Source organism: Microcebus murinus, chromosome 16 (assembly GCF_040939455.1).
Source record: "Microcebus murinus isolate Inina chromosome 16, M.murinus_Inina_mat1.0, whole genome shotgun sequence".
Classification (NCBI taxonomy): Eukaryota; Metazoa; Chordata; class Mammalia; order Primates; family Cheirogaleidae; genus Microcebus; species Microcebus murinus.
In genome coordinates, this window is record NC_134119.1 from 60,482,339 (window position 1) to 60,509,777 (window position 27,439).

Genomic DNA, 27,439 nt, shown 5'->3' on the forward strand with positions numbered 1-27,439 from the left:
CCTATGCCTGCCCCACTCCGTCCCCCTTTGGAAAGTCAGCTCATAAATCCCCTCTTCCAGGAAGCCCACCCAGCCCCCCAAGCTGGGTCAGCTGTCTCCTCTGAGCTCCCCTCGTCTCAAGTCTGATCACTCCGCCTGTGCTTCCGTGTCACAGTCCGTCACAATACAGACGCCACTCTATGGCTGCCTGGTGAAGTATTTGTCTCCTTATCTGTGCTGGGAACCCCAGAGGCAGGGCCTGGAGCTTATTGTTCTTTCACGGGTCTCTCACGTCCTCCAGGAAGACCTTCTTGGCCCTCTTTCAGGCTGGCTGGGGACCTCGTCTTCGGCCATCTCAGCCCCTGATCACTCAGCATGGGCTTTCCCCAACACACTCTGCCCTATGATTCCGCCACCACTACTCTGGGCTGTTCTGTCTAGCGACACAAGGGACCAGTCTGGCGTGGCCACCGCTGGCTCCCAAGCACTGTGCCACCGAGCAGGCGCTCAGTGAATGGTGAATTTAGGCAGGAATAAATCCTTCACCCTCAAAGCACGGCAGAGGCAAAGCAGGCAGAAAGCCACAGGTTTCCAAGATACGCGTTGTTTGCCGCCCCCTCCTCCCACCCCGAGGCCCAGCCCAGGAGCCCAGGCCCTCAGAGCGCGTTCCCGAGCCCACGAGCCCACGGGCAAGGGTGGCAGAAGCCCTGGCGGTACCCGGGGAGGGGCCCTCACTGAGCCAGGTCCCACGCGGGGCGGAGCCCACGCAAGCCCCGCCTCCTCCCCCAGCGGCAGGGGCGGGCACAGGTGCGCCAAGGGCGGGGGAGGGCTGCTCAGGTGCCTGCCTTCTGCGCCTGCGCCCGACACGCCCCGCCTCGCCAGGTGCGCCCGCCCCCTGCCCCGCCGGCCACCTTCGGCAGCTGCTGCCCGGCGTCCGCCATTGGCTTCGCCGCCCTCAGGAGCGTCCGGCAGTGTCGAGGGGCGCTGAGCGGTGGGGAAGAGTTACTGAGTGTCGCGGGGGGGCAAAGGGGCGAGTGACGAGCGGACTGAAGCACTGAGCGCGTGGAAGGCAGCGTATCCGCACACCTTAGGTCCGAGAAAGGGGCTTCCAGAGGCTTCGGCACCTTGCGGACGCTCCGGCCGCGCCCGTACCTGAACTCGAGGCCCTCTAGTGCGCGTGCGCGGCAAGGGTCTTCCCGCCCCCGCTCGCGAGACCCCAACGGCCGGCGGCTCGAGGCCTCGCGTGGGCGTCCTGGCGGAGCGGGTCATGGCGCAGCTGTGTGGGCAGAGGCGGTGCCGGGCGCTCCTCGCTGTGCTGACATCGCTGCTCCTCTCCGGGGCCTCGGCGGCCGACGGAGAACGTGACATCCGCGGTGAGGGCCGGGCGGGGGTCCTGGGAAGAAAGGATGGCGGGGCGGGGCGGGGCGGGGGGGAGAGGGAGGCTGGAGGCGGGCGTGAGGGGGCAGGGTCGGGGGATAAATTGGTCTGAGCGCGAGAATTGGCGGGGGAGGAAATTGGGGGCGACTTAGTGGCGTTCAGGGGGTGTGGTGGCGACGGTCCTGGGGATTGAACCTTGAGAATGAGCTTTGGGCGTCCTTGAGAACGTGAGGACGGGCGGAGGCCCCTGGGGTAAGAAAGTTTCCTTCGGGTGAGGGAGGAGACGGGAGCTGTTGACCAAGAAGGAGTGGCACTGGCCTTTCCTGTGGCAGGAATGGGGTGAGGAGCCGGTATGGACGACCAGCCTCTTCCTGGCAGCGGAAAGTTCCATGGCCAAAGAAAACCCAGGGAGGCCAGACCTGAGAGGGTGGGGCTTCGATTAGGTGACCTGGTTGCCGTTTTAGCCTCTGTGAGGAGGCCCCCACGTTTTTGGAGGTTGGACATCAACCTTTCAGGACCTTTTTTTCTAGTTCAGCTGCAGTGGAGTAGCTGCCCAAGATGGAAGGTGTTTTTCAGTGATAGCCAAAGGAAGGAGAAAGAAGCAAGTGTTGGAGGGGAGGAAATTGTGCAAGGGTGATGGCGCCTTGGGGTAATAGTATTGGCATTGAGCAGCCGGATTGGATTCTTTGGATTGGCCCTTAGAGGTTGGTGGTGGATAAGGTGATTTAAAACCCTACACTTTAAGGAAGTGTGGCCTGAAAGGTCTCTTTGAAGAAGTGTTGTTATAACCTTAACTGCTTCAGACAAGCACCAGCGGGTTTTGAAAAGAGCTCTCTTGAAAGAAGAATTCATTGATTCAGCAAAACCGACTGAGTCCCTGCTGTGTGTCAGGGATGGGGTGCTGGCACTGGTGATAACAGTTGCTTCAGACAAGCCAAGTTCCTGAATTCACGGAGCTTACATAATGGCGGGAGAGACAGTGAGTGAACATTTACGTAGCACTTGCCACAAGAGTTAAATTACTAAGAAGTAAATGAACAGGGAGAAGTACACAGGGTGACGAAAGATGAGAGGGGTGGCTTTCGCTTAGGTGGTCAGGGGAGGTCTCTCTGAGGAGGGTGACATCTGAGCTCTAACATGAAGAATGAAGAGGCGGCAGCCACACAAAGACCTGGGGAACCAGTGTCCAGTCGAGGGTAATGGAGCACAAAGGTCTTGAGGCCAGAACAAGTGTGGTTGTATTGAAGGGAAAGAGCCAGCGTGGCTGGAGCAGGAGAGAGGGAGGGGGAAATTGGAGGGGGTTAGGAGGTGGGGGAAGTAGGCAGAAGTGAGATGGCCTAAGGCTTTATAGGCCAGTGTACTGAGTGAAAAAAAGAGAAAGCAGGATGTGAGTACATGCCAGGTCATCTCCTGTGGTAGCTTCTGGTTTTCCTGTGCCTGAGGCAGGAAAAAAAAAAAAGAGTTGGTGGGGAGAGGCTCAGCTGTAGGGGAGCAGGAATCAGGAATGCAGGTGGTTGACCGTCCTAGCAATCTGAACCAGAATTTGGCAGCCCTTTTGGACTTTTTCAAATGAAGTAATTATGCTAAGATGTACCTGGTCTCTGATACATTTGGTGCTTCCTCTGAACTTGGATGTGTCGTTTAATCCTTGAAACAGCCTGGTGCAGTAGTGAAGTTGTAGACCTTGTTTAAGGTCACACAACAGTAGTATTTGACAAAGCCAGGTCTGACTGCACAGGCCTTCCCTGTTCAGAGTGGCCTCCCTGACTGCAGTCGCTGGCTGGACCTACTGACCTTTCAGAAGTACTAGTGTCTGGCCGGGTGAACTAATGCCCTCACTTATCTGAAGTTCTGTTTGTTTGAAAGCTTGAACAGCTTCATCTGAGGCAGGAGGCAGTTTTGATTTCTTTCCCCACTCTTTTACGATTGCTTTGGTTTTCTCAGGAAGCAAGGTCAGTCCCCGCCCGCTAAGAGGTGTTTCTCCAGCCACACGCATCTGCACAGGTGCTGCTGGAGGAGTATGTGGAGAGGGGGGAGTGCTAGAGAACGTAGAGGGGTGATTGTAATAGTTGTGCAAGGAATTTAATCAGAATGAAGACATGAGGGGGCTGAGGGGCTGTGGAAAGGGGGTGGTGCCAACAGATTGTTGGAGTTGAGGTTCTGGAGAGAACGACATAGAAAAGCAGGATATAGTGGGCATGAGATGCGTGAAGTTGAGATTTGGAAGAGGTTGCAGTTATTGAGACAAGGTCTAGGGGTGACCATGAGAGGGAGGGACGGACAGGATCATCACTGCAGGAGAAGTTGGGAAACTGGCAGGCTATGGAAATCACCAGGAATGATGATAAGAGCAGCGTGAGAGGAAAGTGTGGAGAAGAGAGGAGGGATGACCTGGGTTAGCAAGCAGGGTGGGGTGGTGAACAATCTACTCTGATGACGCAAGATTCGCAGCTGGGGGCTTCTAGGGAAGAAGAGTTGAAGCCCCTCCAAGGAGCAAGGAGACCTACTCACTTGGAAGGGCCACAGGAGGCATGTCCTCAGAGGGGAGCCAGATTCTGGTTAGAGTAAGAAGGTGGCAAGAATGTTTGGTGCCCAGGAGTTGGGGGAGGGGATATGGGGACAAAACAGGTTGTGTGGGGCTAAGTGCTAACTCAGGAGTCTGGGGTTTCTTGTGATAAGCATTGTGTAGTCTGAGATAGTCTATGATTGACGTGTTGGTGAAGCTCCAAGTGGTGGAGGGCAGGTAGGAAGGGTGTGGTGCTTGCAGGCTTGGTAAAGTGTCCCGACTCTAAACCTCTGCAGACAGAGGTGAGCTGATCTTGCACCAGGTGAGAACGCTCCCTGATCTAGTCTTCAGGTGAGAATTCTAGCCTGCAGTGGAAAGCATGCAGAGATGATAAACTGACCACTCCCAGGGAGTCTCACACAGCCTTTGTGTGACTTGTACAGTTTCCAGAATTGGAAATTTTTTGTGTAGAAGTTTGGGCCGAGTGTGGTGACTTATGCATGTAATCCTAGCACTTTGGGAGGCCTAGGCGGAAGGATTGCTTGAGGCCAGAAGTTTGAGACCAGCCTGAGCAACATAGGGGGAGACCCTGTCTCTACAAAAAATAGAAAAATTAGCTAGGCATAGTGACATACACCTGTAGTCCCAGCTACTCGGGCAGCTGAAGCAGGAAGATCGCTTCACTTGAGCCCAGGAGTTTGAGGTTGCAGTGAGCTATGATGATGCCACTGGACTCTAGCCCAGTGACAGAGCAGGATACTGTTTTTTCCTTTTGGCTTTGTCTGAAAAATATAAAGATATGGTGGAACCAGACCAGAACCCAGGCCTGTGTTCTTACCTGGCATTCATGGGCTGGAGCTTAGTGCCTCTTTGGGCAGGGTATATACTACTCCTACGCCCTTCCTCATCTATAGTCACTTAGCCTGCCTCATTGCAGTGACCTGCCTGCTCTCCGTCTCTCTAGGCCTTTGGGTTGTGACCCCCACCATAACAATATGTTCTATTCAGTAAAAGGAGGTAGGCAACACCTAATAGTTCTTGATGAATTGTACAGTACAGTGAGTGTGTGTGTGTATGTGTATTATGACTGTTAGGGAAAAACCTTTTATCAGTTTTTTTTCTCTTTTCCCCAGGTGACAAATCCCTGGTATTTGGAGGCCCTGAGATATGTAATTTTGATCAGTATAAGGTCAGATAACGTATTTCCTCTTCAGAATAGAACCTTGAAAATTCCTTTAGGGAGTGGTCAGTTAAGTGTAGTTCTTGCTGCCAATAGCTTTGAGCTGGGCCATCAGAACTTGTGTTAATGGTTAATTGGCTCATGGTCCTTTGTTAATTGTTCTTGGGGATTTCCACTGGAGAGAGGACAGCAACATTCATTTGAGAGCCTTTCAGTTTCAGTTAACCTCCTGGGTTAATTACAGCTTCCCCAGAACCTAAACTAAAAGGTGAACTTCCCAGCCGGTCTCCAATAAACATATTATTAGTTGCCATTCTTTCTAGCCCTTCCTCCTCACCCAGCCCCCAGGATGGTTGTGACCCTGGTGGTCAAAGATAAGATGACAGATAAAAGCTAAAGTGCAGCTGGGGCTTCTCCAAAGTAGCCTCTTCCTTATTCCTGTTCTCCATAGCGGAGGTGCTTGTCCTGCTGCGGGCAAGGCGGTTTGGTTCCAGGACGGTTTGAAATATTTATTGATTTAGTCAACAAATGTTTATTGAGCACCTACCAAGTGCCAGGAACCGTTTCCAGCTCTCAAAATAGAGCACAGAACAAAATAGACACCCCTCATCCATGGTAGTTAGGTTGTAGTGAGAGGAAGTCAATATGGTAAAGGACCAGTTGAACTGGTGATGAGTGCTGTGAAGAAAAGCACAGTACGGGATGGTGTACTTGGCACCGGAAACGTGGGCTTTGGGGCCTCAGGTGGTAACTGTTGAGGGCCTTGCCTTTAGGTCCGCCAAGCGAGAGTGGCCGACCCAGAAAGCACCAGAAACATTCCTTTGCCCTGGTCAGCATGTGAGCGTTCAGCCTGTGTTGGAGAAGCAAATGGCTCCGCCTTCACCCTCCCCACCTGTTTCTCGGTTTACTATCCCCATTGTGTTTGCCTTCCTGAGGCCCACAGGGTAGGGTGATTAGCCTGGGATTCAGTTGGGAGGGGAAGAGAGCCCTGCAAGGGTCACACTGAAATGACTTCCATAACCCCAAGAGGCCTTGGCCCACTGGGCTGTGACTAATGCAGAATCACAGATGACCCCAGAGCACTAGAGTATGGATTATGGACACTGTTGTAAGATGCTGGTTACAGATGTCATTTCAAGGATTGTTTCTGAGAAGATCTTTTTGAAAACTCCCCGTGAAGCAATGTTGGAACATAGATGCCGAAGGCCCAAGATCTTTGGGGGAGGGTGTGGAGCGCTGTAATGGAAAAAAGCTTGAAAAATGTTGGTAGAGGCTCCAGTAGCTTTCATCAGTTCTGGAAGTGATCCATGATTCGCAAACGGTTGAGAATACCTGAATGTGACTTAACAGCAGCCAGTTCCGTGAAGGACTTTGAAACTGCTGTTTCCTCCCACCTTATTCAGATGGGCTGTTTAAGTTCTCATTATGGATTGGGCTGAGAATAGAATTTATAGTTGTATTTTAGTGATGAATATGAAGTGACTGTGGATAGGAGTGGTGGTTTGCATTGTGCTGATGGCTTACGAAATGTAAACCTTTCTATCTAAATATTTTATATCTGGAATGCCAAGATTTTATATCTAAAACACTAGGATTTTACGAGCCTTGTAATTTAAGTTGGGTTTGTCATTGTAAATGTTTTTTCCCCATAAATACCTAAGGGTTAAAGTTTCTAAATTACTTGTCCTAATAATGACAACTTCCAGACACCCAAACCTAGAGGAGATGGCTAATTAGTAACTTTCTGTACTGGAAACAGAAGCACTCAGATATGTAGAACCTACCCAGCTAACAGGTAGATTTATAGATCACCTTAAAATAAGGTTGATTATAAAATAAATATCAACTTTGGAATTTGGTTTCATAGTATTAAAACAGCCTAGAGTACTCCCTGGTATACAGTACCTCTTCACTCACACAAAACATTTCAAGATGCTTCATTCCTTGGGGAAAAGATACTTGAAGTGCAAATGGGAATCCAAAGCGTAATGTTTCTTTTTTTCACTCACACTTTCTTCCTCTGGACTTACGATCTCATGATCATGTGGTGTGGCAGGAATTTGACCCGTGTGATGATTTGCCATTGTCATATTCTAGGTGATAAGGAGTCAAGTCACTTGATGCCTTGCCCATGGTGGCACAGCAGAAGAACAAAGTAGAGGAGTGAGGGTTGAGTTGGTTGTATCATGTTTGGCTTGAGGTTGCAGGTTTGGCTTTCTGTATGTCCTTTTCCCCTGTAGCCTATCAGTTGCCATGATCGGTTAGACCCCTGGTGAGATGCATTCATTCTCTTCATTGTCATTCCCATTGTCCCAGTATTAGTCCAGTCTTCATAAAAAGTAAAGTTTCTACTATTAAAAGCTTTGTGCCAAATATTGTTTAAAGCGCTTACAGTGAATTTAAAACTCCTTTAATCTTCACGACACTCTTACGATATTATACTGTGTATCAGAGAATAACCTCCTATTTGCATTCCTTTTAAGTAATGAACCTGCAAGCCTGCAGAATTTATCTTGATGGGGGCCATAGAGGGAAAACTGACTGAGTTCCTGCTTCATCATTCACAAGTCAATTCAAGTTACTAAGAGCAAATGCTATTTCCCAGGCAAGGGATTGTCAAGATAGCCTCAAGATTAATGGCACATTCCACAGTAAGAAACTAAGTCTGGAGGGAGGTCACAAAAGGAGACTTTTTGCTAACAAACTTGCCCCCCCCCAAATTTATACTAATTAGATCTAGACAGGTATAAATCGTGTGCAGACAGACCTTCAACTTGGGCTGAGTTATATTTATAATGTCCTCAAGATAGTTGTCTTCGCTAATGTTCCCAGCCTTTCATCTTAACCCAGGGGTCCTCAAACTTTTTAAACAGGGGGCCAGTTCACTGTCCCTCAGACCATTGGAGAATGCTCACTGTGGGCCGGGACGAGGACAGGCAGTGGTGGCAAAAACACCCAGAGGGCTGGATAAATGTGCTAGGCAGCCTGTATGTGGCCCGCGGGCCGTAGTTTGAGGACTCCTGCCTTAACCCAAAGGGACATGATGATGATGGTTCCATAGTCAGACCTTTGCCTTGTCTTCCTAAGCCTCGGTGGTCTGTGTGATTTTTTTTTTTTTTTTTTTTTTAGTTAGCCAGACCTAAATCAGAGTATGGGGCTTGTTGAATCAAAGAATATAGAGTTTATTTTTGTTTGGAGTGTTGTTCCATGTTATGAACAAGGAAATAAGCACAGGGAGGTCAGGAAAACTGCCCCGGGAAGCAAGAGGCAGATAGGGACTGGCGCAATCCTTGGTCTTTGCTGGAACAACTTCCCAAATCGTAGGCTGGCTTCTAATCTGTGAAGTGACTCTTCCTTATTGTGTCACCCCTCTTTGGTCATTTCCTTTGTACCTACATGGCTTACAAACCCTCTGAGTTTAGGGTGCGATTGTAATATTTTACCTTGTGTAATTTTTTCTATCCAAGTGAGTCTTGCGGCACCTCCTTAATTGCCAAACCCTGGAGGGCAAGGACCACATCCCCAGTCAGTAGGCCCAGTTTACTTTGGATGGTTCCAGTTTATGCCACGATGTGTCCCATAGTAACTATTGAGAACACTCCCTTCCATTCTGAACAGTGCCTGGGTCCAAACTATAAATTACGTGGACATCTTTGCTTACGTGAAATAGCTATTCACCAAACACTTTCTACTTATCGTTTGTTCTAGATACTAAAGGATTTAGTACATTTGATTTTATTTACCAGGTAGATTAATATTTTTTTTTTTTTTTGAGATGGGGATATCACTTTGTTGCCCAGGCCAGCCTCAAACTCCTGGGCTGAAGCCATCCTCCTAAGTAGCTAGAACTACAGGTGTGTGCCACAATGCCCAGCTTGAAATCCACCAATCTTTTTTTTTTTTTTTTTTTGAGAGTCTCGCTTTGTTGCCCAGGCTAGAGTGAGTGCCGTAGCATCAGCCTAGCTCACAGCAACCTCAAACTCCTGGGCTCAAGCGATCCTTGTGTCTCAGCCTCCCGAGTAGCTGGGACTATAGGCATGCCCCACCATGCCTGGCTAATTTTTTCTATATATATTAGTTGGCCAATTAATTTCTTTCTATTTATAGTAGAGACGGATCTCGCTCTTGCTCAGGCTGGTTTTGAACTCCTGACCTCGAGCAATCCGCCTGGCTTGGCCTCCCAGAGTGCTAGGATTATAGGCGTGAGCCACCGTGCCCGGCCTGAAATCAATCTTTTAACTGAAAAATTTAAGCAAATGAAAAGGACCATAATCTACCCAAATAAAACCACTGTTGACTATTAAAAATAATAAAAATAATACATTCACAAAATAAGAATACTGAAACTACTAAATGATACAGATGAAAAAGAAAATCATCTGTGCATGTGTGGGGGCAATGAGGAAATGGGAAATCTCTGTACCTTCCTATTCATTTTGTTGGGAACCTACAACTGCTCTAAAAAAATTTTTTCCCCTGCCTACCCCCTAAAAATCTTTTTAAGGAAAAAGAAAAACTCTCTCCCTCCTCTAGTTCCTTTCCCTAAAGGTAGATTCATCTATGTGGCTAAATTAAAAGGTTAAAAAAGAAATCATAATATATATATAAACCATTCCTTTGCTTTTTTCTTCTCATAGTCTAGACATTTTTCTGTACTGGCACATACACATTTGTGTATTTTTAACAGTTGTGCTTATTTCCCTGTGTGGATGTCTCATAAGTTAGCCAGTACAAACAAGATATTTTGGTGGTGAATTTTTAGCTGTTGTAGGTCTGTGAATACCAAGCGTTTTGTGGATGTGGCAATAGTTGCTCCTGTTCTTTGAAACTCTTTAATTAAATGACTCTTCAGAGCTTTTCTCTGCTTTTTGATACTGAGGAGTGGTTGTAGCCTATTCTACTTTTCTGCATAAAATATGATTTTCAAATGTCTCGGGATTACCATAGCAAATAATTTACCCTTGGCCATTATCCTTAGAATTCCAAGTGGCTTTAATGGAAAGAGTTGAGTTTTTAGCAATGGAAAGGTATGCTTCAACGTTTGGGGCAAAAGGTAAACCCGAGGTGGTCAGGGCCATTATAAGGAACGAGAACTCCAGGAGTCTGAGAACTCTAGGAGTCTGCGTGGTAGGTTCTGACCACACAGATGAGACTTGATGAGTTCTGGGATGGTGGGAGTGGAAAATGTGAACAGCATGTTTTTTATAAACATCCTCTAACAAAGAAGGGATTGGCAAACTGTAGCTCGAGTTGCCGCCAGCATACAGCCTACAAGCTGGATATGGTTTTTACATTTTTTAATGGTTGGAAAAAAACAAAAGAATATTTTGAGACGTGAAAACTATGTGAAATTAAATTTTAGTGTCCATAAAGTTTTATTGGAACACAGCCATGGTTATTCAGTTGACATACCGTCTATGGCAGCTTTTATGCTGTGATGACAGAATAGTTGCCACAGAGACCAGGTGAAGGCAGTCCTTACTTTGCATGTTTTCTATGTGCAGGAATTTCATTTACCTAAGTTTCATTAAATAACTTCAGGTCCCCAGCAGCAGGGTTCAAATTTCAATTACCATGGTATATTAACTGTGGGTACTTGAGTAAATTACAAGTTTCAGCTGCTAGCCCTTCAGCCTGCATATGGCTGTGTGAGTCACACAGGTCTGGTGATCGTAATCTCATAGTGCTTGTCACTGCCCATCTGCTACTCAGTTCATACACAGCAGAGCATGTAGTTGTGTGCCTCGTTTCCCAGTGATGAATGTCTGTGTCAATTCACAAAAATGGGTAATAGAACTGACCAAAAAAGACAAAAGTGCAGCAAAGAGAAAAAGTGGTACCCCCTGGAAGTGAAACTCTGATTGCACATAGGAGGAGGGATGTGAGCACTAGCTGACTGGAATCCTGACCCCTCCTTCCACCATTGGAGAGACTCTGGATGAGCAGCCAGGGGAACTCAGCACAGGCCCTCTTGGCCACAGGAATGAGGAAGGCACTGTGACTTTCTGGGTGATAGCCCAGAGGAAGCAAAACCTCCTAAGTGAAGCAACTCTCAGAACCATTCCATGACATTGCAAGAACAAAGGATAAAACATCAGAGGCTGATCCAAATCTAGAAAAGGGTTTGGCAATTGCTAGAAAAGGTTGGAAATGATGTTTGCTCCACTTCATAAGTTATAAGAAGACCAAGCACTGTTCAGACTACTCTTGGTAATATTTTTGCAAAGAAATTAAACACTTTTGCCAGGCACAGTGGCTCACGCCTGTAATCACAACAGATAGGGAGGCTGAGGCAGGAGGATTGCTTGAGACCAGGTTTGGCAACATAGTGATACCCCATTTCTAAAAACATAAAATAAAATAAAAATCAGCCAGATGTGGTGGCACATGACTGTAGTCCCAGCTACTTAGGAGACTGAGGCAGGGGGATCACTTGAGCCCAGGAGTTTGAGGCTATATGTAATGAGCTATGATCATGCCACTGTACTCCAGCTTGGGCAACAGAGTGAGACCCTGTCTCTTAAACAAAACAAAACAACTCATTTTACTATTTCTTCATTACTCTGTGCATCTATAACCAAGTTTTTAATTTTTTTTTTTTTTTTTTTTTTTTTTTTTTTTTTGAGACAGAGTCTCACTCTGTTGAGCTCACAGCAACCTCAAACTCCTGGGCTCAAGCGATCCTACTGCCTCAGCCTCCTGAGTAGCTGGGACTACAGGCATGCGCCACTATGCCCGGCTAATTTTTTCTCTATATATATTAGTTGGCCAATTAATTTCTTTCTATTTATAGTAGAGACAGGGTCTCGCTCTTGCTCAGGCTGGTTTCAAACTCCTGACCTCGAGCAGTACTCTCGCCTCAGCCTCCCAGAGTGCTAGGATTACAGGCGTGAGCCACCGTGCCCTGCCCAAGTTTTTGTGGTTCTTGGTTTTTTTTGTTTTTTTTGTTTTTTTGTTTGCACCAATTTATTTATTTATTTATTTTTTTGAGACAGAGTCTTGCTTTGTTGCCCAGGCTAGAGTGAGTGCCATGGTGTCGGCCTAGCTCACGGCAACCTCAAACTCCTGGGCTCAAGCAATCCTGCTGCCTCAGCCTCCCGAGTAGCTGGGACTACAGGCACGTGCCACCATGCCCAGCTAATTTTTTCTATATATATTAGTTGGCCAATTAATTTCTTTCTATTTATAGTAGAGACAGGGTCTCGCTCTTGCTCAGGCCTGTTTTGAACTGCTGACCTCGAGCAATCTGCCTGGCTTGGCCTCCCAGAGTGCTAGGATTACAGGCGTGAGCCACCACGCCCGGCCCCTTGACCCCTGCCCAAGTTTTTAATGTTTTGACAAAAATTTTTCAACGTTTTTCCCATTGATTATGAGATTGCTTTGTGTGATCCCATGCTGTTGTGCAAGGTACCTGCTGCCTGTGTTTACTATTTGGCCCCTTGTAGAAAGAGTTTGCTGGCTCTTGCTCTAGAGAAAACAGATGAGGGGTGGGGAGGAGGAGAAAGAGGAGGAAGATTTCATAAGTGGCTTTGGGCTGTAAGGGCTTTCCTGTCATGCATATAGTGGGGTGAGGGACCATGTGCTTCACTTTATAGCTCCCCTGGGAAGAAAAACTGTCAGACTGTAACCCTAGGAAAGTTATTTGTGCTTGTTTTAAAAGTAAGCTTAGGCCGGGCATGGTGGCTCAGGCCTGTAATCCTAGCACTCTGGGAGGCTGAGGTGGGCGATTGCTGGAGGTCAGGAGTTCGAAACCAGCCTGAGCAAGAGCGAGATCCGTCTCTACTATAAATAGAAAGAAATTAATTGGTCAACTAATATATATAGAAAAAATTAGCCGGGCATGATGGCACATGCCTGTAGTCCCAGCTACTCGGAAGGGTGAGCCAGCAGTATTGCTTGAGCCTAGCAGTTTGAGGTTGCTGTGAGCTGGGCTGACACCCCGGCACTCACTCTAGCCTGGGCAACAAAGCGAGACTCTGTCTCAAAAAAAAAAAAGTAAGCTTACTCAGAATGGATATAAAAACATGATTAAAGAAAACACTAAGTTCAGTTTAGGGGAGAGAGAGCAGGTGGGATTGAAGTGAGTGCTATACAAAGGGTTTCAGCTCTATCCATAATATTTTAGTCCTTGAAAATGTTAGAATTCCATGAAGTGGATACATCAGTATTATGGTATTTTTAGTACTTTTCAGCATATTTGAAATATTCCATTAAAGTGAACTTTACAAAGTAGGCCCAGCTGCAGTTGTGTTTTCGAAAAATGATTAGATACTATCTTAAGCTGGTAAAATTAAATTAGATTGGTAGTACTTGGGAGCCAAAGATTCTGTAATGTGCTTGTCAGAAGGGGACAGTGTTATCTGTCCAGCAAGTTGTCTGAGCCATTGGCTGGTTGTCTGGGTTAAAGCTTTAGTGACTTCAGAACCGGAGAAACCTGTTTTCCAGGACGTTGTTCACAAAGACCAGTCTGTTTTGCAATTTAGCAGTAGCTAATTTGAGAACACCTGCCAGGATTTTGTAAGTCAGGTTCATATATTTGAGATAATGTGTGATTTTAACCATTTCTGATGCTTTTCCCAAAGATTGTTACTCTTTCCTGAAGTCAGGAATTCCATTTTTACTTACATATTCTGAAGCTTACAAATGCATCCAAATTTGGTACCCTTTAGCATTTTCCTGTTTTTCTGTCTACATTTTGAAAACATACAGGATGTACTTGATTCTTGCACTACCATTTATGAGCGTACAAATAGGACTTGAGACATGTTTTTCATGATTGTTCCCCAATACTGTTCTAAACCCAGTACATCGTTTTGTCATTTCTTAATAATATAATAATAGAACTGCTCATTAAGGAGCAACTTTCTGAAAACCACATTCGACCAGATTCCTCCTCAGCCCGGGCCAGTTCCTTTGCTTTGGTGCTGTCCATGACCCTGTCACTGAGTGTGACTGAGAATAGAGGCCTGGCCTTGGTGAGCCCTTAGATTGTGATAAAGGCCCTGAGGAATGTTTTGGCTTTTAGGCAACTTCAGTTCTGTGTTTTTCCCACTGCCTGTTGATAAAGTGGCTTTTTCTTTCTGTCGGTCTGAGGGGTTATATTAGTGCCTGGGCTTTCTAATCAGACCACTGTGAACTCAAATTTCAGCTCTGCTGCTTGCCTATATTTAACCACCCCAAGCCTTGGTGTCCTTGTTTGTAAAGTGGGGGTGTCACTACATGATTCACAGTTTTATTGTGACCATTAGAAGTAGTACACATAATGTGCCTGGTATAGTGGCTTGGCAGAAGTAATGAGCTGTCAAAAAATATGTAGTGCTTTGCATTGTGGTTGATTTTGATTTTAATACGAATCTGCCATAATACTTTTGAAAATTAATTTTATCTATTTTTATTAGAGGCAGGGTTGTGTGCCCAGGCTGGCGTGTGCCCCACCATGCCCAGCTATTTTTTTTTTTTTTTGGTAGAGACAGGTTCTTGCTACGTTGCTCAAGCTGGTCTCCTATGATCCTCCTGTCTCCCAAAGTGCTGGGATTACAGGCATGAGCCAGCATGCCCAGCAAAAAATAATTTTTTTAAAGGAAGATGACAAATCATGGAAGCCGTCTTAAACACCAGAGTATTTTTGGCTTTTTATAATTGGAGGACAATGAGAGAGAAAATGTATTGTTATTTGTGGTGGAAGTGTTTATATGGCCTGTGTTTCTTGAAGGAGCACTGCCTCTTTTAAAACAACGAGCAAACTAAAACAAACAAAATCATTTTTCATGATCTCAGTTCTCTGAAGCCTCAAGAGTAATAAAAGTTTACATCATAGATTCTTGTTTTTTGTTTTTTTTTGAAACAGTCTCACTCTGTTGCCTGGGCTAGAGTGCCGTGGCATCAGCCTAGCTCACAGCAACCTCAAACTCCTAGGCTCAAGCAATCCTTCTTCCTCAGCCTCCCAAGTAGCTGGGACTACAGGCATGCACCACCATGCCTGTTAATATTTTCTATATATTTTTAGTTGGCCAATTTCTTTCTTTCTTTCTTTTCAGTTTCTTTCTTTCTTTTTCTTTTTTTTTAGTAGAGACAGGATCTCGCTCTTGCTCAGGCTGATCTCGAACTCCTGAGCTCAAACGATCCACAGCCTCAGCCTCCCAGAGTGCTAGGATTACAAGCATGAGCCACGCCACCACGCCTGGCCTACTTCACAGATTCTTAAAAACTAGTTAGTAAAAGCATGTGGTAAAGTGAGACTTCCCTCCATTCGCCCAGTAGCTTCTTTCCATACTCACAAAAAGGAGTCTGTCTTAGCACATAGTGACATGGTTAAATTTAGTCTTTTTTTTTTTTTTGAAACAGAGTCTTACTCTGTTGCCCAGGCTAGAGTGCCATGGTATCAGCCTAGCTCACAGCAACCTCAAACTCCTGGCTCAAGCAATCCTTCTGCCTCAGCCTTCTGAGTAGCTGGGACTACAGGCATGCACCACCATGCCCGGCTAATTTTTTTGGCCAATTAGTTTCTTTCTATTTTTTAGTAGAGATGAGGTCTCACTCTTGTTCAGGCTGATTTCGAACTCCTGACGTTGAGCGATCCTCCTGCCTCAGCCTCCCAGAGTGTTAGGATTATAGGCGTGAGCCACCGCACCTGGCCTAAATTTAGTCCTAATTGGACCTAGCTTCAGCCAATTAATCTGCTACTTAGAACTCTTTTACTCTGATGAAATTTGAGTAAAAAAGAAGTCTTTTCTTTTTATTATAAAAATTTTCAAATACACACAAAGTGATAAAAACAGTCTTTCCAGATATACTATGTTTTTAGTCCAAGTTTTCTCTTAATAAAGAGATACTTCTAGCCGGGCGCGGTGGCTCATGCCTGTAATCCTAGCACTCTGGGAGGCTGAGGCGGGCGGATTGCTCGAGGTCAGGAGTTCGAAACCAGCCTGAGCAAGAGCAAAACCCCGTCTCTACTATAAATAGAAATTAATTGGCCAACTAATATATATATATAAATAAATATAAATTAGCCGGGCATGGTGGCGCATGCCTGTAGTCCCAGCTACTCGGGAGGCTGAGGCAGAAGGATTGCTTGAGCCCAGGAGTTGGAGGTTGCTGTGAGCTAGGCTGATGCCATGGCACTCACTCTAGCCTGGGCAACAAGCGAGACTCTGTCTCAAAAAAAAAAAAAAAAAAAGAGAGAGATACTTCTAAATTCCACCAGGACAGACAGCAGTGAGGGTCCTCCCTTTCTTTCCTACTTCACCCAAGAAACCTGAAAATAAGGCTGCCTTCTGGAACTTACACTGTTAAATCGGTGTGTGATAATCCAGAGCAGACGTGAGCAGCTGTCTAGACACAGAATGGCTTCCCAGGCCCGTAGGACTTGTCACGAAGGTGCCCGCACATGTGCAGAGAGAGCACCGCAGTCCAGGGGAGGCACTGGTCAGCCGTGCATCTCGGAGGCTATCAGTAGACTTTTCTTATTCTGACTCCAGGCAAGCTTGCTTTCCAGGGTGACGTGCTTAACGTAAATGTCCTACCTGCTTGACGATTGATTTTCTTATTGTAAATTGATCACCTGGTGCTCAGTTACCACCTGGCACTCTGGCTTTGTGTGTCATCTTGCGTGCTTTGTAGCTTAGATCAGCATGCCTGTGTGTCATCAGTGTCGGGGGTACTGCTGGGAGTGTGTCTGAGCTGGATTCTGGGCGGTGTCGAATTCACCGAGCTGACTGTCCTGGATAGGCAGTTTTCCTCTCCTGCTTTCCACACTCTCAGGCTTCCATACCTGGCAGGTAGCATGCACCTGGCAGCCTGCTTGTGAAAAGCCACCCAATGCCTGCCATTATGCTGCGGCCACCCCGCTTCCTTCCCTGGCCCGGTGTCTGGTGCTCCCTGCCCTGCTGCCTTGAGTTTTGTTGGGCCTTCCCACAGGCTTTTGGTTTTTGTTTTAATTGAGATATAATCAACACACCGTCCAATCCACCCACTTACGGTTTACAATTCCTCCCTTAAGTGTTTTTTTCTAAAAAACTGCTTTTTTCTGAAACTGCTTAGGAAGCAGAGACACAAAGCAGTCAGGGTGACCACCAGGACTGTCAGCATGGTGGGCCATCCGATAGGCTCCTTTTTTTTTTTTATTTTATTTTATTATTATTATTATTTTTTTTGAGACAGAGTCTCACTTTGTTGCCCAGGCTAGAGTAAGTGCTGTGGCATCAGCTTTGCTCATAGCAACCTCAAACTCCTGGGCCCAAGTGATACTACTGCCTCAGCCTCCCAAGTAGCTGGGACTACAGGCATGCACCACCATGCCCAGCTAATTTTTTCTCTATATATATTTTAGTTGGCCAATTAATTTCTTTCTACTTGTAGTAGAGACAGCGTCTCGCTCTTGCTCAGGCTGGTTTCGAACTCCTGACCTTGAGCAATCTGCCCGCCTCGGCCTCCCAGAGTGCTAGGATTACAGGCGTGAGCCACTGCGCCCAGCCAGATAGGCTGTTGATGTCTCCATAGCAGTTGGGTGCTCCCTGCCTTGGTGATGTTTTCAGTTTGAGATCATAACTGGATCCTGTGTGGGTCCTGTAAATATTGTCTTGTTGGTGACAGTCCTGCCTCGGGCATTTGAGGGCCGTGTGAGTTGGGCAGAGTCATTTGGCAGAGAACTCCGCTGTGTTTTCCCTGGACCTTGATTGTGTATGTGCTGCGACCTTTGGCATATTGTTAAAAGTACCTGCTCAAGGTGTACACCCAGCTGGTTCTGTTTGCTGTGTGACGGACAAAAGGTGCCCCTTATAAAAAGGCTTTACATACCATAGAATCACACATTTTAAGTATATGCTCCAAGAATTTTTGGTACATTTTCCAGAGCTGTGCAGCTACCACCACAATCCAATTTTAGAACATTTTCATCATCCCCTAAAGATCCCTGTAGCCATTTGCAGTCACTCCCCATTCCCACCCCCAGCGCCAGGCAACCGCGGATCTCCTTCTTGTCTCTATTGATTTGCCTTTTATGGACATGTTGTATGATTTCATGCATCTGAAATGTCCAGATAAGGTGCTTTTTAACTGGTGATTTAATTGGTGGTTGCTTTCAAATGATAGAAAATTTCTTGCATCAGAATGTGCTCTTTCTGCTGTCCTCGTTACCTGTGATTTATTGGCGTGCGGGGCAGTTCCTGGTGTGTGTGTGTTTTGCACAATAGCAACCTTTTTTGTCTATAGATTGGTGTTTTGTGAGACATCTAGTTTCATGTCCGTCGCTGTGACATACTTTGGGAGACACAACGGAAGCACAAATCCTGCACTCTGTGCTTTTGAAGATTATCCTTAGGTGGTAAAGTAAACCTAACAAACATGAAAACAGCTAGAGAGGAGTAAATGACAACAAGCAAGCACTGGGCTCTGGGATGCTTTTATTTGAGACATATTTATTGAGCACCCTGGGCCAGGCCCTTGTGCTGAGCAGGCAGAGCTGGGTGGAGGCCGGGGGTGGGGGGGTGACATGGTGGTGCAGACATGGAATCACGTGGTTATTTCCTTTTCAAGTTTCAAGGAGAAAGGCTCCTTTAGGTGTTAGTGATACTTCTAGCACTTGTTTGTCTCTCCTTTTTTAGAGAGCAGAGACCTCTAGCATTTTGCAAGCAAATGTGTCTGGCTGAGATTTTATAACATCATTTTGTTTCCCTTTTACTAGAGTAGGACCAGATTTGGGGGCCCCCTGAAACCCAGGGCCATGTTGGTGTGCTCAGATGGGAGCTGTGACAAGCGCTGGAGCAGTGGCATGACCTGAGTTGCCTGTGGAGCGAGCTGGGGGAACTAGAGTCAGAACTTCTTTCTGAGGTTCTCGTGGCAATTTGAGCGTATGTGGCCTGCCCTGGTGGAGAGTGGACGGGAAAAGTGCGTGTGAGGGCACTGATAGGGGACCTGCTTCCCAGCCTCACTCTCCAGCCCTGACCTTTCAGTGCTAAACTCCCTGAGCATGGAGCAGCATGCAGAGGGCTCCTAGAGTCTGGGGTTTTCGCTTTTTTTTTTTTGAAACAGGGTTTTGCTCTGTTGCCCGGGGTAGAGTACAGTGGTGTCGTCATAGCTCGCTGCAACTTCAGACTGCTGGGCTCAGGCGATCCTCCTGCCTCAGCCTCCTGAGTAGCTGGGACTACAGGCATGCGCCAGGAGGCCTAGCTAATTTTACTATCTTGCTGTTGCTCAGGCTGATCTCGAGCTCCTGAACTCTAGAGGTCCTCTTGACTCAGCCTCCCAAAGTGCTAGGATTATGCATGTGAGCCACCGTGCCGGGCTATTTTTTTTGCCTTTAAAAGTCATGTTTCTTTACTGGATGTGCGAGTCTCTGATACTGGGGGCAGGGACAGAATCAACACGCGACTGCAGTACGGTTCAGTGGGCAGTTGGTATCTTTGCTGTTAGAGGATGTTTCTTTCCTATACAAGGAAGGAAGCGCTAAGTTGTCCTGTTGGCACCCCGGGCTTTGGAAACAGCTCACTGAGGAATTGTTAGCTTAGGATCTGGCTCGGCTCTTGGGGATCTGGAATGCTGTTGGCCACCTCCTGCACTATGTGTTTGTCATGTCCGTTGTTGCAGGATTGCCCTAGCAAGCTAACAGCGCTCTGCCTTGTGTTTCAGACTTTTGCCTGGTTTCGAAGGTGGTGGGGCGATGCCGGGCCTCCATCCCCAGGTGGTGGTACAATGTCACTGATGGATCCTGCCAGCAGTTTGTGTATGGAGGCTGCAGAGGAAATGCCAACAATTACCAGAGCAAAGAGGAGTGTCTCAAGAAATGTGCTGGTGTCACAGGTAAGACAGTGGTCGTGAGGCAATTTTACTACTTAGGGGAAATCTATTAATTGGGCTGTGGACGCCTTTTGCTCTTTGCTAGTTCTTCACAGCAGGATCTGGGGATGTTTTAAAAAGCAGAAGGATCAGGTGCAGTGAAGGTCCCGGCGGCCGTACAGTGAGTGCACAGTGGCACCTTCCTCCTCCTCTTCCCAGAAAGGGGAGCTAGGCTGCAGGGGGGAGCTGGGGGGCAGTGTGACCTGGCCTCTGCCCACTTCCCTTCTCCCACTTCTGAGTGCGAGTTGCACACCAGACCAGGCAGAGGAGGAAGTGGCCATCCCTTCTCGAGCAGAGGCCTCGCCGTCCACTCCGACAAGGCTGGCCACAGGGTTATTTTTACTTCTGGGACAAATGACTCGAATAGCTCACCCAGCCAAGTTATAGGTCAAGTTAAAACGAACATATGTGCTGGAATCCCTCCTCACTGGCCCTCACCTGCGAGGGGTTCTGTGGAGTCAAGGTAACGTTGACCCTGACAGCCTCACAGTTCGAATAAAAACCTCCAGCCCGCAACAGCATGCCCTGGCTCCGAGCCGAGCTGTGAGGGACTCCTTGAGAGCTGATGGCAGTGAGATGTGCAGACCGGAGGGTTTAAGGGTTTCCAGCGGCACTCTCCCCAACATCGGCACGGGACTCCACACCTCTTTTCTTGATGTCTTGGGGTTGACACTCTGCCTGGAAATGACGATTCTATGTGGGGACGATGTGCTGGCGCCCACCGCTCCCTTCCCTCTTGGCTTCCAGCTGTGCGTTCAGAGATCAGATATGCTTATGAAAGTCACGTGTAAAGAGAGGAAAAACAACAGTGGCCTTGGCCGTGACCTCAGGTTTAAAACACAGCACACGAGCACACATACCTGGAGGTGACTGAGTACTGTGAGGAGAATTTTACTGACATCTCTGTGCCTGGTGCCTAGCGGACGCTCGGCAAGTGATTAGAGAGCCAGGGCCTGGGTATTGTTTCTGGATCATGCAGGCCGTCCCTCACCTCTTAGAGGTAACTGGCAACCTCGACACCTGGTGAGGTGACTAAGGAAAATACCCTTTTTGGTATTTGTGTTTTTCCATCCAGCGGTGATTTGGTGTGAAATCATAGGGGGAATATTTTTCACTACCTTTCCCGTGCCACCCCAGTCAGGAGGTGCCTGTAGCAGATGTGCCTGCCTGTGCTGGTTTCTGCCATCTCAGGAAGAGAGCTGGTGCCGAGAACTCTCAGACAGTGGGCACTGAGACAGCCTGTCGCCACAGTGGGACAGGGGTGGCTGTGTTTTGCTGGGAGAAGGCAGGTAAGCTGTCTCCCGGGAGGTGGTCCAGAGTCCAGCCCTATCTCAAGGCCCAGAAAGCTCATCTGTTGGCATCTGATTGTGAATCCAGTGTGTCTCCTGAGCGTGCTCTCGTGTGAGTCTGTAAAGAGCTAAAACCTGCCAGAGCAACGAGCGCCTGGGGTCCTTTGCCAGCATGTTCCCTTCCAGGCAGGCGGGCTCTGCGGGGAGCAGATGAGAATGAGGAGACCAGTTTATTAATTTATAATGAGAACCAGAACCACCCCGGGGAATAGACATGTCTTTGTGCCTGCGCCTTTAGTCCACAGAGGCAAACCTCTCGGCCAAACTGCCGGAAGATAGCTGCGTGAAGAAGGCAGAATGAGAGGAGCTAGTTTGCGAGGTGACTGTTTAATGGCAGCAGGGGAGCTGGGGTTCCCTCCCTCCTGGATCAGCTGGCCTCTCCACCCACTCCCTAATTTTCATGTGTGGGGAATTTACATAGCATAAAATTTTTCATTTTTACCATTTTTTTTTTTTTTTTTTTTTTTGAGACAGTGTCTCACTTTGCCCAGGCTAGAATGAGTGCCATGGCATCAGCCTAGCTCACAGCAACCTCAAACTCCTGGGTTCAAGTGATCCTACTGCCTCAGCCTCCCGAGTAGCTGGGACTACAGGCATGCGCCACCATGCCCGGCTAGTTTTTTCTATATATATATTAGTTGGCCAATTAATTTCTTTCTATTTATAGTAGAGACGGGGTCTCGCTCTTGCTCAGGCTGGTTTCGAACTCCTGACCTGGAGCAATCCGCCCGCCTCGGCCTCCCAGAGTGCTAGGATTACAGGCGTGAGCCACCGCGCCCGGCCCATTTTTACCATTTTTAAATGTATAGTTCAGGTGGTGTTGAGTACATTTACACTGTTGTGTACCCTCTTAACTTATTAATTGTTGAGGTGATTGATACAATTCAACAGATTATTTGGCCCGGGAAGCCATTCTGCCTTTTTATAGTCACTCCTTGCTCTGATTCTCTGCAAGTTGATCTGAAAGTTTAATCCTCAGAGAGCATTCTTGGTTCCTTATTTCCAAGTTGTGGTGCGCCCGTTGTGGTTTATCATGCACATTGAAGGTCCCACCTAAAAGAGAAATGGGAGTGCTTCGAGAGGCACACAGGACAGACTGACAAGGGCTCGGATACAGCTCAGTGTTTTCCCACCGGGCAGGGCAGTCTTGGAGGTGCCCTTTCTCACTGTGGTGTTTATTTGTCCCCTTGCAGAGAATTCCATTGGTGATTTGGCCGCCAGCAAGAATGGAGCAGATTCCTCTGTCCCGAGTGGTAGGTTCTTAAAAAGACCAGGATGAAGTGAGGGCCACCCAGATGGGTATTGTGAAAGGACGCTTGTGATGTGGGAATTGCGAAGGGTTCCCACCTCCTGGTTCTGTTGACTCAGAACTGACCTGGGCTGCCTGCTCTGGCCCCGGCGTGCTTACATGGCAGAGGGCACATGTCCAGCTGACACAAAGACCGGGGTTCTGTAGTGCTTCCCGGCTGGCCCCAGCCTCCTCCTGGATGACGGGGGATCCAGGTGGCCACTGCTCACGAGGCTCTAGGCCTCGACCTGCTGTGCTGTCTCCCCTCCGCCACCCGCCCTCTGTTCTGTCTCCTTTGCTCCTTGTCTGTTGCTGTCTCCCTCCCTGAGCTAAGTCCTGTGTCCTCTGCCACGTGTGTCTTGCCATTCCACCATAGAACTTGATCTCGAGCCTTGTGTTAGCTCGCTCTGTAATGCTGGCAGCAGCTGCCCCCCGCTCATGCTTTAAGGACTCTGCAGCGGGAGCCTCGAGTGAGTGGTCCCGATGGCCGCCAGGTAGCAAATGTGCCCTTAGGGGGCCAGCCCTGCTTTTCCAGCAGCCAGTCCCCGGGCAGTGGGCTCAGCTGGGCAAGGGAGACCCTCTGTGGAGGGAGGGACACAAACCCCACCCCCGTCGGAGGCCCGGACTCCCCTGCACCAAAGGTATGGGCAGAAGTCTGCTCTGGACCTCCGACTGTGGTGCCAGTGCCCGTGTGCGAGTCAGGGTTTTAGTTCAGTGACTGTTGGGGTCAGCCGGCTCGGGGAATGCTGGAGAGTTAGGCTAGAGTCACTTTCCAGGTTTGCTAGGCCGGCACCCTGTCCTTCCCTGGCATTGCTTTGCCCGGGTTCGCTGCTTATCCCCTGCTGGCCTCTCTGAGGCATCCAGAGCCGTGCGGCCTCAGCACGATGAACTCTGGTTTCCATCCTGTTTAAGAAGCAGATTTCCCCAGGAGGTGCAGGCCCTCCTTGCTGTGTCAGAAAGTATGAACAAGACGGTCTTCCTCATCACACCAGCAACTGGCGGGGAGTAGTTTCCTTAGTAACTGCCAAGGAGCCGGCAGGGCCTCCCTGTCCAGCCTTCGTTCAGTGTGTGCTTTAGAGCCTGTAAGGGCGGGGGAGGGGTGAGAGCACAGCTGCCCGCTGCCCACGGAAGGGTCTCCACACCCCTCAGTGGGCCCTCGTAGAGTCAGCCCAGCTAGGCCACATGTCCTGTGTCTGTCCCAGCCTCCCTGACACAGATGTTTGTGTTTCAGTTCCCAGAAGACAGGATCCTGATGACCTCTCCAGCGATATTTTCAACTATGAAGGTATAACAAAAAAATAATTTTAATGTGGGGCACAACGGGTTTTCTTAGTTGAGGACTGAGAAGCACTTGTGGATTTCCATTAAGGAAATTGTGGAGCAGGACTCCCTACCTTCCCAGGTGGTAGCACTCTGGGCTTAGAGTTGGCCTCACATGGCTGTCCCCAGCCACCAGGGAGCGGGGTGTGACAGTGGAGAACTTTTGCTTTAAGAGGCAGCACAGTGCATGGTTCTGGAATTTACCTCTGTATCTCTCCCCAGCTGTGTGGTGTGGGCAAGTGACTCAGGGCTCCCATGCATAAAATGAGGGTCCCAGGATGGGTCTCATAGAGACTGAGTCAATACATGTACATTGCCTAGAACAGTACCTGGCATAGAGAAATCGCCAGATTAACACAATCTTTTATTATTTTAAATTCAATTTTATTTTTTCGAGACAAGGTCTTCCTCTGTCTCCTGGGCTAGAGTACAGTGGTGTCATCATAGCTCACTGCAACCTCAAACTTCTGGGCTCAGGTGGTCCTCCTGCCTCAGCCTCTCAAACACAGCGTAGGCTCTAGAGAAGATATTTGAAAATGTGGGCTGGGTGCGGTGGCTCACACCTGTAATCCTAGCACTCTGGGAGGCTGAGGCGGGAGGATCACTTGAGGTCAGGAGTTCCAGAGCAGCTTCAGCAAGAGTGAGACCCCGTCTCTACTAAAAATAGAAAGAAAGTAGCCGGGCAACTAAAACAACAAAAATAGAAAAATTAGCTGGGTGTGGTGGTACGAGCCTGTAGTCCCAGCTACTCGGGAGGCTGAGGCAGGAGGATCCCTTGAGCCCAGGAGTTTGAGGTTGCTGTGAGCTATGGTGATGCCACTGCACTCTAGCCTGGGCAGCAGAGCAAGACTCCGTCTCAAAAAAAAAAAAAAATGTAGAGCAGAGTTGTCAGAGGGGCCAGACTGGCCTTGTCTGTGATTTACTTACAAGTTTCTTTACCAGAGAGATGTTTCTTCCTTGACTGAAGCTGTATTCCAACTGTGGAGCATTTTAGCTCGACTGCACGTCTCCAGGGCCCTGCTAACTTGTGTTCCTTGGGCTGTTTTGCTCTAGAATACTGCACTGCCAAGGCGGTCACGGGGCCTTGCCGCGCAGCCTTCCCGCGCTGGTACTTTGATGCTGAGAAGAACGCCTGCGATAACTTTATCTATGGAGGCTGCCAGGGCAACAAGAATAGCTACGCCTCCGAGGAGGCGTGCATGCACCGCTGCTTTGGTGAGTGTGCCTGCCTCCTCAATCCCAGGAGCGGTGGAGGCGATGAGCCCTCCCCTTGAGGACTCCAGTCCATTTCCCATCCCCAAGATGAGGGCCTTGGGAATGCTTGCCCTTTGGACCCCACTGGGGTGGCAAGACCTCAGAGCCCCTAGAAGAGCTGGAAGAAGTCCCTCAGAGGGAGCCCCCTCTGAAGACCCCGTGGCTGAGGGGGATCCTGGGTTGGTGGAAGCTCTGTGGGGCTGGGGCGGGACTGTGAGCTGACCTCTCTGGGCTGTGTGTTCTCTTCCAGGCAAGCAGCTATATCCTGTCCTGCCCCCTGGCACGAAAGGTAAACGGCCCCTTGCCCTCCTTCTGCCATCTGCCTGTCCCCTTCCTTCCTTGAGTGAGCTCAGCTCTGCCCAGCTGTGGTTTTGCTTGGACAGATTGTCCTTCTCTGTAAACATCTTTTGGTAGAAAGTTGTTTCCACACAGGAACGGCAAGGCAGCTTGGAACATGTGGTGGCTCCTTGTCCCACTGTGCAGTGTACACAGGCGGCTGGAGTGAGTCAGTAGTTCACCAGGCAGGCTCTGCCTGGCTGTCCGGATTACTAGGGGACGAGGGCTAACTTTTAGGTGTGGGGGACTGGCGAACACAAGCCTGAGGCTGGCCAGAGGTATGGAGGGAACTTGGCTGCTGTAGGGTATGAAAAGTTGGTCACGGGTGACAGGACGGAGGGCCTGGCGGGCCAGGGGCCTCTGTTTTCCCCAGGCAGTCGGGTCTACCCAGGAGGGGGGAGGGTGTCCTCTCACTTTTGTTTGTGAGCTGAGTGCGGTTGGTGGTGTTGGCACAAAGGACCCGCCACACTGGTTTGGCCTCTCTCTCGACCTGTTTCCCTATTAAGGAGCCAAGACCGGGCCTGCCCGTCTGCTGGGGCTAGAGCTGGGACCTGGTTTGGCAGGTGCGGGCCGGAAAGCAGGCAGGTCTGGAGCGGTGGTGGGTGGAGCTGAAGAGAGGGGGACCCAACACGGCCAGCTCTAAAGTTCCGCAGCCAAGTTGGGGAGGGGGCCAGGTGGCTGCCACGGAAGGTCACATTCCTTAGATGGAGCCCCACCTGAGAAAAAGCATCTTAACTGGCCAGTGGACTGCAGTGGGGCACCTTGAACTTGCCTGGCAGTTGGGAGCAAAGGGTCCCTCCCAGCACCGTACCTAATCCACCCTGGCCTCCACCCTGACTTCATTCCACAGGTGGCTCTCAGCCACCTCGGCCACCTGCAGGGTCACATCCTTCTCTGTTGCTGTGAACACAGCCTTTGGGGTTTGCTGTTACATACACCAAAGGTCAGGGTATTTTACACCCGCGCATCTTTAGCCCTGGGGCTCCCGTACGGCTTGTCCTGAGAGGTGGCGGGGAGTGCGGAGTCGAAGTGGGTTTTTAGTTCACAAAGAAGGAAAACGAAATACCCAGTCTGGATGTGCACATGGCGTGGTATTTCCATTTTTCGGGGAATGTCCTTGGTGGCAGGCTGTGTCAAGAGTTCTCCCCAGCTGCAGTTCTCCAGCCCCCTGGGTTGGAGGGGGCGTTGGTCCTCGCCCTGAGCCCGCTTAGATTCCCCATGTCCGGGGTGAGCTGCCGGCCTGCCCCGCTCTGGCTGTGTCCCTCCTCGTCTCGCCAGTCCTGAGGCCTCTCTCTCGTCCCCAGTGGTGGTCCTGACAGGGCTGTTCGTGATGGTCCTGATCCTCTTCCTGGGAGCCTCCGTGGTCTGCCTGATCCGGCTGGCACGGAGGAACCAGGAGCGTGCCCTGCGCACCGTCTGGAGCTCTGCGGACGACAAGGAGCAGCTGGTGAAGAACACATACGTCTTGTGAATGCCCCGCCGCCGGGGGGGACGGGGGCGTGTGTGTGCTTTTTTAAAATAGAGTGATTGATTTGTATTTGTGAGATCATTAGGGCTTTGGTGTGTTTGTTACTCCAGAAGGTGAGAAAGCTGCTTTCTGGTCTCACGGTGATTTACTTGGAGATGCTCTTAGGGAAGGGCTCTTGGCCACGTCGCCACTGGGGGGGGGGGGGCAGCAGCCCCAGTCGTTTCCTCGTTATTTTTTGTCTTTTTTTCCCCCCTAAAGGATTCTTTCCTGGATCATTATTTTTCTTTCCTCCAGGCGTAGTTTCTTTGCTTATGTTGAATTTCATTGCGTCCTTTCTCATCACAAAAGTTATGCTACAGTAGTTCCTTTGGTTTGTTTGATTCGTGTTTTTTTAAGCATAAACAGAAGTTTTTTTTTTTATTAGGATTCTGAAAGGAAGAAAGTAAAATGTACAAGTTTAATAAAAAGGGCCTTCCCTTTTAAAATTCAGCATGTGCTTTCTTTTTTTAATGGAACTTAAATTCTACCAAAATTATCATACGACACTGTG

At 48.7% G+C, this 27,439-nt stretch overlaps 1 protein-coding gene across 1 annotated transcript; it reads left to right on the plus strand.

Moving 5' to 3' along the window:
• The first annotated feature begins 839 nt into the window (after window positions 1–839).
• On the plus strand, window positions 840–27,378 carry SPINT2 (serine peptidase inhibitor, Kunitz type 2). The gene is made up of 7 exons (XM_012774757.3): window positions 840–1,352; window positions 19,668–19,838; window positions 22,417–22,476; window positions 23,743–23,796; window positions 24,885–25,046; window positions 25,336–25,374; window positions 26,726–27,378. The coding sequence occupies exons 1-7, from the start codon at window positions 1,247–1,249 to the stop codon at window positions 26,890–26,892; spliced, it is 759 nt and encodes a 252-aa protein (XP_012630211.2). The 5' UTR covers window positions 840–1,246; the 3' UTR covers window positions 26,893–27,378.
• The last annotated feature ends 61 nt before the right edge of the window (window positions 27,379–27,439 follow it).